Raw genomic sequence first — 10,846 nt, 5'->3', positions numbered from 1 at the left:
AGGGAGGGAAGGAGAGAGGGTGGAAGGAAGTAAGGAAAGAAGGGAGAAAGAAGAAAGAAAGAAAGAAGGAAGGAAGTGAGAGAAAGGAATGAAGGAAGGAAGAAGGGAGGGAAGAAACTCAGTCTCTTTTGAGTGGAGGCATTAATTTCTTGACTGTGAACTCCTGGAGGCAAGGGCACAATGCCATCTCATAACAGAGGACTTGGCACACAGAGGCAGACTTAATAGGCAGTCTTAAAACTGAATGGTGTCTACTGAACTGAAAAAAAAAAACCCACCTTGAATGGAATAAAATATGAGTAACCATTAATTCTGAGCTAGGACCTGAGCTGTCTACCCCTCTCCTGTCTCTACTGGCAGCCACATGATTTGCACCAATGTCTAGGAGGAAGGACTCAATACCAGTGAGAAACAAATCCTGGAGCCAGTATCTGGAAGCACAATTTGCTTAAAGACGTTGTGTGAAATTGGGTTCCCTCTGTATGTGAAGGATGGATAGATTCCTGTATTTGGAAAATAACATTTTTCTAGTAACTGCTTACAACGTTTCCTGCAGTTACTATTTATAGGACACTCTCAGCAGCACTGGAGGATTTCACAGCAGCCACTCTGGATAATAGTCATCCCACTGAACAGCCACCTCATGTGTGCTTTACATTTTACACACCAAGTAACCTTCAAATGCCACATTTCGTATATATACAACAAACTAGATTTTCTCCCAAAAGCAGTTTAATGTCCTATTTTTTAAATAATTGCCCATTTGATTGATTGGACTCTAAATGTAATATTAAGGTATGTAGAGCCCAGTTCAGATGTACCGATTGAACAACTGGGAAAATTGTCAAGTGTACGTGATCATTAACATATAGTCAATAATTCATTTGGTTGGTGAAAATATAGCAACAATACAGATTAGTCAAGTACCTTATGAAGCCTCTAAGAGACAGCAGGAACATTTCCTGTGTATGGCTGAAATATTTGAGGCATGCAGGAAGCTGAGTATGGAAACACATGCAATGTAGTCAATGGTGCAGTGTGGAGGCAGAATGGGGAGTTGAGTAGAAAAGCCTGGTTTGAGAATGCGTGCAAAAGAAATCTTTTGATTCACTCCTGACTTTGATATCGACAACACTTGGAAATTACATGTGAGAAAATCTAATTCTGTAGAGTCATACTCATAAAATGAAAAACTCACAAGAATACCCTGAGCTATGGAACACCCACTGATACTGAATTGTGGCTGGAGATTGTGTAAGAGCAATGGTTCAAAGTCCCCATGGCATTCAATGATTACCAACTTTCTTTGTGTAGAGACACACACCTCCCTCCCAGCACTCCAACATGCCAGGACATATCTACAGAAACCCACATAAATATAGCAGGTCACAAGCCTCAGCCACCCCTCCTCCTGTCCTGGTACAAGTGCCTCACCTTGATCCTCCTGAGAAGGGCAGGAAAGCATGGCTGTGTCGAGAGGAATCTGTTGCAAACCGGGTAGGGTCAAACTCCTGCAGAGGGAGCACCAGGGCCAGGACAAGTGTGGTCAAGCCCTTCCTTCCAATCATCCAAGGGACAGCACACCCGGAGGTGGGCCAGGAAGAGGGTTTGGTGTGGAGAGGTCATCCCACCTCCTCCTCCCAAGGTCATCATACCTCTGGGTTTGGCCACACCTTTGGGTTATGGTGAAGGGCATAAAAGGAGAGCAACACTAAGAATCCTGTGGGGCAGAAGAAAGAAGATTGATCACACATGCCTGTGGAGCCCAGGTACATCCACACACAGCTTGGCAGGCATCGTGAGAGTCTTTCTTATCACTGTGAATGGAATGACAGCATTGCAGGAGAGGTAGGCATGTGTGCACAGGTTGGTAGATTAACCATGACCAGGCTGAAAAGCAGGGAAGAACTGGAGGCTTACTTTTTGGAGCAACTCATGGGACAACTCACATCAAGTACCATCCATGAGCCCTTGGGGAATATCCATGAACACCTCCATACTCACAACAACCCTCCAGTGAATGCTCACATCTCCATTGTTCCATGAAGGACCTGAGCCTCAGAGAGGCTGAGCAACTTGTCTCTGACTACCCAGCTAGGATGTGGCAGGGCTGGGATTCAGAGTAGAGGGGAGCCGAACAGTGGCTTCCAGCCATGGCAGAAATATCAGATCTGGTCATCGCTACTCTCTGCCACCATCCTGAGGGCTCCCTGGAGACTGGACTATCTGAGCCATGATGGTGAATTCTCTGATCTTTCTCATTAGCATAGACCCTATAAGGAAAGACCGCCTATCTCCCTGCTCTGCCTTATGGTCTCTCAGGCACTCAAATCTCATAGTATGAAAATATTAGGTCAAAACCCAAAGCTACATTCGGAGGCTGTCATGTATTTGTTTTTTGGATTAAACTCTGTGGGAATCATACCGTATACATCATCTGAACAACAGGAAATACTGGTTTTCTTGAGGGAGAAATGACTCTGAAAGACATACACCAACTGCCCAGAACATGTGGATTTCTGACCTCGCACACATTCCTGTCAAGTGTTTATGGAGGGAGACTGGGGAAGTTCACACCTTTGGGTAAGGAGCGTCCGTCAGGGAAGGTGATGGGCTTGCTGAGCTCTCTGCCAACACTTGGAACTGGTGGATAGAGTCGCAGTGCCTCCTTGATGCACATGGTGGTGTAGGGCATCTGGTCCAGGTGGCCCCTAAAACAAAGCTGTCCCTGAAGGGCAGGCAAGGTCCTGGCAACCAGGGAATTCTCTACTTGAGGGGAAAACGCCTCCCGTCTCATGAGCACTCACCAGGTAATGGAGGCACCATCCCCCAGGAGGCTCTGGATCTCCTCCCGGCATTTCTGCTGATGCTCTGGATGTGTGGCCAAAGCATAGAGGATCCAGGAGATGCCACTGGCTGTGGTATCATGGCCCTCAAACATGAAGGTGTCTACTTCCGCACGGAGGTCCTTATCAGAAAAGCTGCTCCCATTCTCCATCTGGGAAGACATGGAGAGAGGGCAGGGTTTGAGTTTGACCCCCTCCTCCTCACTTGTGGGCTAAGCCTCAGGCCCTTCCTGCCACACTCACTTGGGCAAAGAGGAGGATGTCTAGGAAGTCCAAGTGCCTCTTACTCCTGATCTTCTCCAGGTTTCCCTCCTCTTGCAGCCGAGCCTTTCTCAGCTTGATCACTTGGTCTGTCCAGAACAGTGTTCCCAGGCAGAGCTGAACGCTCTGGGTGCCCAGACACAGACACTCACAGTAGCCCCAGTTAGGGTTCCAGGTGGATCAGGAGGAGTGTGGGAGTGGGTGTGTTTCTTGAGGTGGGAGCTCTAGTACCAGGTGCTTGCAGGGGATCACTCCCCTCAATGGCACAGCCCAAGGAGGCTCTACTTGAATGATGCTAGCAGGAGCTCTCATTCAGCCTTCACCCATGGGGTGACACATGTAGCTGCTTGCATAGCACCTGGCACCCTAACACCTGCACCAGAGGAGTTCCCGGGTGGGTGTTTCCCAGGTCCTGGTTGGGCAGCCCGGGGCAGGACTCAGCTTGAGGGTCAGGGCCAGTCCCTTTGGGATGTGCCTGATGAAGGAGGGGAGCTTCCCAGAGGGCAGGTACAACCTGTGTGTTGATGGGCAAGCTGGCAGGCCCGGTGGTTCCAGCGGCCTTCAGGTGTCAGCCTGTAGATGATGTCTTTCTGGTAGAAAACATTCCTTACCCGGGAAAGCACCAGGCTGTTCAGGTCCCGAATGGCTTGAAGGTAGGACTGGGAGTACCTGAAAAGGAAGGATGCAGAATGGACTGGATGGAGGGAGTCATGTGACCTGGAGTGTGGTGGTCCTGTGTATGGAGCATTCCTCAATTAACGGGACAGGCAACTCTAGGCATTTGTCATGTCATTCTTATACCCTAGAGACTCTTAGCCCTTTATGAGGGTCATGGGCATCCAGGTTTTTTCCTGGGGCAGGAAGCAGGGTCTGTGCCTAATGAAGGCTTAGCATGGGCTTAATCTGGCTGTGGCCTGGGGCTCTCTGCAGAATGTGACTCTTTGGACTGGTAAACATCCAAGCTGTGCTAACTGCCTTTCAGATAGTCCATCCCAGTTGGTAAGAAATAGGACCCTACAACTAAGGATTTCACTGACCTGTCTGCCTGTTGGTTGTCCTGGTAGCTGAAGGCACACTTCATAAGGGTGTCCAAAGTCATCAAGGAGATGTGTCCAAAGATCTCCAGAGATGAGTTCTGGCTGAGGAGCTCCTCCCATTTTCCCTGTGGTAGAGGGACACGTATATCTTTTGCTACTCCTCCAGAAGGCCCATGCTGACAAGGCTAGAAGCTGTATCTGCCTCTCCAAATATTCTGATGGGATGCCCTCACTTTCTAATGCAGTTGTGTTTCATCAGTTTAGGACCATATAGACATGTGTTTGTAATATTTTCTCAGAATGTAGTATTTTCTCAGAATGTAGTCTGAGAAAGTTAATTGTTATTTAATTAATCATGATCTCTTACCATCTGACTTAGAAGTTTGGTGGTAACTACCTTTTAGAGGAACAGAAAAAATTGTTTCTCAGGGAACTAAGGGGCAACATTTTGTGTCTTGGGTTGATGTTCACATGAAAAACAGGTGAAGTCCCAATTTAGGGAGCAGGGGTCAAGGCAAAGGAAAGATCAAGGAACTAAGACTGGGGTTTCTGAAGAAGGGATATCAGGGACTTCAGTTCGTCCTATTCAACAAATGTCAGCTGAGCACAGTGTGTGAGAAATAAGGTCAGGCTCAGAGGTGATGTTATGGCAAGGCCCAGCCCCGGAGGGTAGAGACTTGGTCTCCATTTCCCTCCATGGAGTGGTTAAAATCCCATCAGAAGCCCTCAGTCACAGCTCAGAGCCCACCTGAGTGACATTTCTGGATGTCCACCTTGCCACTGAAGCTGCTACTGTCCAGGCTAGCCAAGGGTAGTTTGTCCTGTTGTCTAGGGGCATTGACTACTCTTCCTGTCCAGTCAAAGACATGGAAGTGGGACAAGAAGAGATCCTTTATTCACCATGACTGTCTCTCCTGTGGGCGGTGAGCAAAGAGTGGATGAAAATGGTGCCTGGGTGTTTCCCCGTCCCATCTGTCCTCAGGGGGCCCTATCTCATAGTATGGTATAAATGGGTGAATCCAGGGGCCATGTCTAATGGATGTCTGAGGGACACAGCTGTCTGAGAGTGGACTTTGTGTGTGTGTGTGCAGGTGAGCAGCGGTTGAACTTACCAGCATCACTTGGACAGAGTCGGCCATGAGCCCCACATAGGGCTTCAGGATGTCATAGTGGAAGGCTGGGGTCAGCATTCTCCGGTGCTGAAACCACGTCTTCCCATTCAACAGGAGCAAACCATACCCTGGACCACAATGGGTGTGGGGGTTGGGGAAGGAACCTCTCAAGAGGTGACTGGGGACAACTGGGGAGGAACCCAGGGTGTCAGAAGAAGGGCATTCTGGACAAGGCAGGAAAGGACAGTGCATGTCAGGAAGGGGACTTCCCAAACCCTGGTGCACAGCTGTGAGATTGAGGTTGAAACAGAGCAGCACTGGTTAATGGAGGACTTCGATGAAAAGTTAGTCTGAGATCATTATGGAGGACTGAAAGTGATGTGGGAGAAAATGAGCTGCAGGAGGGCTCTCCTTCCATTAGGAAGGGGTGAGGTTTTTATCTGAAGAAGAGAGAGGAAGCTCAATTCAGAGTTGAGTGGAGTGACTGTGGTGCTGGTCACCTCGTATTTGTCTGGGCCAAATGGATATTTGTTGGCAACCTAAGCAGAAGGTGAACTGTAGTCCTTGTTAAATATACTTACCTATCCAGGGAGCCATGAATCTGTAGGAACTATCGGACTTTGGGTCTGAAAGTAAGAAAGGCATTACAGGAAACTGGAGGTGACCAACGAAGATAGGCTGCCCCCAGGAGATAGCTGGGGTCTAGATCATTGTCCCCCATCCCTTCCTGATGATTGTCAGCTGGCAGTTTGTGTCAACCCACGTCCCACTTGCCTTCCAACCAGGACTCTCTGTCTTTCCTGATAGTTACTATAGGCTCGGGAAAGCAGACTGAGTGTCCTACCACAGAGCCCTAGGGAATAGGAATAGGAAGTTGAATCAGTAAGAAATATAGCTTCTGTCCTCAGTGCTAGTGAGAAGACAGTGGCTTGTTCAGTGGGTTTTTTGTTTGTTTGTTTGTTTGTTTTCTTACTTTTTTTGTTTTCTTTTTGATTTTTGATTTTTTGTCATTCCATGTGGCAGCACAGGCAACAGATCGGGGTTCCACGCAAGCCATCATGAATAAGAAATTGTCTTGAGTTCTGGGATCACACCATTGTGGTGAAGAACGTTAGAAAGAAAGAAGGAAGGAGTCAAAGGTGGAAAGAATGAAAAGTGGAAAGGAGAGAATGAAAGCAGGAAGGAAGGAGGAGAGAGGGAAGGAAGGATGGAAGGAAAGAAGGAAGAAGGGAAGGAGGGAAGGAAGGAAGGAGATTAAGAATGAAAGAAAGAGAGAGAGAGAGAAAAAGAAAGGAGGAAAGAGGGAAGGGAGGAAGGAAGGAAGAAGGGAAGGAGGGAAGGAAGGAAGGAAATTTAAAAAGAATGAAAGAAAAAGAGAAAGAAATGAAAGGAGGAAGGAAGGAAGGAAAGAAGGAAGGAGAAAGCAAAAGAGGTAATTTCTTACACGTATTTATACTTTCAAACTGAGTAACTGTTTTTGGGTTTCTGCTGGTTCTTTGGCTAGAAGAATGGCCGGTAGAGGATCAGATATTTATGACTGAGCCAGCAGTCTCTCTTGAAATGTCACAGTACCCTAGGAATGTATCCAAGAGGGAAGAACCACTCCAACAGACAAGTGGGTTTGCACTCACCTGATCGCCCCAGGATCACCTTCATGTAGTCTGGGTCATAGACTATGAGGCTAACCCTGCTCCCCCATAGCCAGCGAGGACTGGCACACGGATATTTCTCTGCCCTTTTCTGAAGCTCTTGTAGTTCCTGACCCTTTTGGAGCTGTAACCAAGGGAAAGACAAATCAATAAAACCTTGCTTCCTCTTTAGGTCCAGTGCTTAGAGAGGGGGTGGAGGGTAGGATGCCCACAGGAAGATAGTTCTGGATATCGGCAGTGATTAGGAGTTTGGAAATGTTTCTGATGAGCAAGGCTCTGATAGGGATTCCAGATTCATGGAACTTGTGCTCTAATGGGAATAGAGGTGGGGAAGTCAATCATGCTTATACTGAGATGTGTTGTCCAACGACTTAAAGAGGCTTCTCTGTGCTCCCAGGTCATGTCTATTGCTGCGGCTGCCTTTTTCCTTGGATCCAGTGCAGGGACTGCATAGTGGGAGACTCTTAACATGAAGCTATGTTACCTCATCCTCCAGGGTTCCTCAAACCTGTGCTGCAGGTGCTCCTGGGGAATCCTGTTTCAGCACAGCTGCCTGCCTCCTTTCCAATTGCTTGCTCTCCAAGCCAGTTGGCTTCCAGAAACTCCTGCTCCTGGGTTGTGTCAGTAGTTCCTCTGGGGACCCCAAGGAACTAGATGGTGTTCTGCCTGGTAGTTCCTCTCTCTCTCTGGGTCACTCTGACACCCACTGGTCTGTCAGCTTTCCAGACCAACTGCTTGGGACAGCCATCTCATCCTGATCAGGTGTGGCCAAGGCCAGGTCAGACTCTTGTAGAGGAGATGGTGCCCATAGTTTCAGTGGCAGTAACTCTATAGGATGATACTCAGTGTCTACTGGCTTTTAAGCTGTGGCCACTCACACAGGAAGTGCTCCATGACAGCTGTTTGACCTGGTTCCTCAAGGGAACTGGGGTCATAAAAATGTCCCCAAAGTAGGATACCATGACAATGGACAGAAAATAAAGGGTCAGCACAGGCAATCAATTGTCAGGTGCTGTGGGCTGTGCTGACCTGTGGTCTCCAAGACAGGGGGGAGGATCTGGGAAAAGATGAAGTTGTTCAGTCATGGATTTCCAAACAAGAGTTCCCCTTTCATGGTTCCTGACTGATTTCAGCCCTATTTAGTGCAGGTTTGGTAACCTACAAACATGCTTGTCCTTTTGGGCATTACCATTATATTTAATTTTTATAATTAGAGAATAACTGTGACCTTAGGTCTGTGCCAGGTGACATTCGGAGATTAGTATAACTCACCCAGGACTATACTCATCATCATCATCTTCATCCCCAGTTTACAGATGAGGAAACAGAAGGATAGAGCAAGTATTTGAAGTATGTGGCAGAGCTAGGGTAGAATCCAGGTAGCTGGGCTCAGAGCCCATATGCTTTCCTCTCTCACTTGTCAGTTGTCACCTGAAAGATTAGCTTTAACCTACTGCACATGGCAATCTAATCCCTGACTTAGCCAATAACAGAGGTATCGAATAAATGAAGTCTCAGATTTGTAGGAGGAAAAAAACTGGCTGCAATATATTAGGCTAGCAGAAGCTGAGGGCTGATTGTGCATGGGGGAATAGGAGTTATGGAAGTAGAACTAGCGTGCTTACACAGTCTCCATACCATCCATGTAATGGGAGTCAGTGGAAGAAATGTTAGTGGTTGCTTAGGTCAAATCCTAGCTCAGAAAGGTGAAAACTGCATCTAACAAAAGGTCACAATTTCTCCAAATGGACAATCTGGAAGTCATCAGTGCAATAATCTGCATGAAGAAACTGGCCTATGACTGCCTCCCTGTGGCTGATGTGAAGTTTCTGTCTTTGGCTCCATTCAGCTGAAATTGCTTGGCCTCCTCAGCAACATCCCCGGGCTAGGCTTGTTCAATCCACACAACACAAGACAGCCCTTCCTCACATGCCCCCACTTACTGATTCCCCTGCTGAAGGACCAGTACTGCAGAGCTGGAGAGTAAGTACCATCTCCAATCTAGCTGCAAGCTGCTCCTTCCTCTGTCATTCCATAACCTGCTCAGGCATCTCTTGGGGTCAGCTCTGTGCTGGTAACTGGGTACTGGAAGGGGGTGACATCCTTAGCCCAAGGAGCCCACAGTACTGTGGTTGGGGAAGGAGAACTAGGAGGTAAACAGATTCTTTTAATGGTGCAACTCAATGTCAATACTCTTTATCTGCCCCATCCTGGAAAACTTCTCTCTCATGAGTGAAGTAACTTGTCAGGGTTTTAACACTGAAATCACCAGTCTGGAACATCTCATAGTCTCAGGCAAACCAAGCTGGTTGTTTCCTTGCACTCGACATGACACCCCAATCTGGCAGGTGAGCCTATTTTCCAGGGACCTGACGCCTGATTCCTGTCTATGGTCTCCATAAGCTGTGAACCCCTCTGCTGTCTGTGTTCCCAAGCAGCTCAGGGCTAGGCTTCGAGGATGGGATTGAGTGGCCAAGGCAGGGAAGGATCAGGAAGGGTGTTCTGAGAGAGGAGCTGGGGCTCCTCAGGAGGGGGAAGACTCGGGAAGGAACGGCCATCATCGTTAAGGTGCCATGTAACCGTCTCTCAAAACAAAGTAGTGCGTAAAATATAACCCATGAGAAATTGAACTAGCCTGGCAAGCATGCTTAAATGTTACCTTAAGAAGAGCATGCATTAGCAACAGTTCTCTGGGGGAGAGGATGATTTACGTCTTGGAAGCTGGGCAGCTGGGAATGCCTGGTCCCGCTTAGGGTGGAACACCGCCTGCTTCATTTTTGTATGTTATTCCCTGCCTAGGGACAACCTACCCTTAATCAGTTATCAAGATAATCCCCTTAAATGTGCTTGTTCCGTTATAAATTCTATACTGCTTAAACATATATATCCTACTCTCCTTGCTTATCTATAAGATTTGAAATCAATGTATAACTATATTCTTTCTATTCATCTACAAAGCATATGGTTAATGTATAACCCTCTTCTGTTCCTTTGTTAGTTGTTATCTTGTTTCTAATAAATACGGGATTGAGGAGTTGTTTGGGACCACAGTCTTCTCTACTGTCAACTCCTGCTCCCTTTCTCCTGCAGCTGACTTATTTTTACCACATTCTCCGGTGCACACTCAGGAAGCGGCAGGGCAGGACTGCATTACAGCCTGCAGATCTACTTAAGGAAAGAGGGTGAGACCAGCCTGAGGGCACCATCAAAGGCTTCCTTCCAGAAGGGAGCTCCTGGGATGGAATGAGGAGCCAAGATCTGAGCAGTAAGCTGGGTGTTCCCCAAGGCACACGTGCTAGTCAAATGAGAAGCCTATGTGGGATGCATCTGCTGACCAAGATGATGCTCCAAGCCCTGGACGCCCAGCATTCCCACTCCCCTCCAGCCTCTCTTACCTCATGCATGTGCCCAAAGAGCCAGTGGGAAGGAGGGGACGGGAACTCCTGGACTGCTCTGAGCAGCCACTGCCTGTGCAGGTACAGCTGTGCTGCCTTGAGCAGCAGCAGAACCAGCCCTAGCACGGAGGTCACTTGCAGGAGCCCAGAGACACTGCCCAGGGTTCTGGTGACACTCAGCACAGAGGCACTCATGGTGCAGGTGCTGCTGGATCACTGACTCTCCCTGACTGTTGGGGACCTCCCCTGAGCATCCCAGCCCAGACAGTCAGGGGAGGATTGCCCTGCCCACCTGGAGGGAGGGTGAAGGTTGAGGGCAGGGCTTAGACTGGACTTCTAGAGTTCATTAACTGTGAGGATGTTAATGCGAAACTGTGGGAGGAAAGCTTTGTCAGCAGACAGCCATAATGGCTGGGTACATTCCCGCTTGGCTCTTCTCCCTGTTACTCAACAAATATTTTAGGAGCACCTACTCTGTGCGAGGCAGGGGCTATATGCTGGGACACAGCTGCCAGCAAACATGAATCCTGACAGCAGACATGAATC

General features: G+C 48.1%; 1 protein-coding gene across 1 annotated transcript; it reads right to left on the bottom strand.

Moving 5' to 3' along the window:
- Nucleotides 1-1,430: 1,430 nt before the first annotated feature.
- LOC116600679 (cytochrome P450 4A11-like) lies at nucleotides 1,431-10,599 on the bottom strand. Its single transcript, XM_032360895.1, has 11 exons — nucleotides 10,301-10,599; nucleotides 6,888-7,029; nucleotides 5,838-5,882; nucleotides 5,257-5,384; nucleotides 4,145-4,269; nucleotides 3,622-3,776; nucleotides 3,090-3,196; nucleotides 2,808-2,998; nucleotides 2,578-2,711; nucleotides 1,656-1,720; nucleotides 1,431-1,511 (listed from the first exon to the last, which is right to left on the bottom strand). The coding sequence occupies exons 1-11, from the start codon at nucleotides 10,493-10,495 to the stop codon at nucleotides 1,431-1,433; spliced, it is 1,368 nt and encodes a 455-aa protein (XP_032216786.1). The 5' UTR covers nucleotides 10,496-10,599.
- Between the last annotated feature and the right edge of the window lie 247 nt (nucleotides 10,600-10,846).

Source organism: Mustela erminea, chromosome 10 (genome assembly GCF_009829155.1).
Source record: "Mustela erminea isolate mMusErm1 chromosome 10, mMusErm1.Pri, whole genome shotgun sequence".
NCBI classification, from domain to species: domain Eukaryota; kingdom Metazoa; phylum Chordata; class Mammalia; order Carnivora; family Mustelidae; genus Mustela; species Mustela erminea.
This window is presented reverse-complemented; position numbering and strand designations above follow the sequence as displayed.

Coding starts and splice junctions, on each gene's coding strand:
- LOC116600679 (XM_032360895.1), bottom strand. CDS start 10,495: ATGAGTGCCTCTGTGCTGAGTGTCACCAGAACCCTGGGCAGTGTCTCT. Junction 7,030..10,300: donor TCTTTGGGCACATGCATGAG/GTAAGAGAGGCT, acceptor CCTTGGTTACAG/CTCCAAAAGGGTCAGGAACT. Junction 5,385..5,837: donor ATTCATGGCTCCCTGGATAG/GTAAGTATATTT, acceptor ATTGTGGTCCAG/GGTATGGTTTGCTCCTGTTG.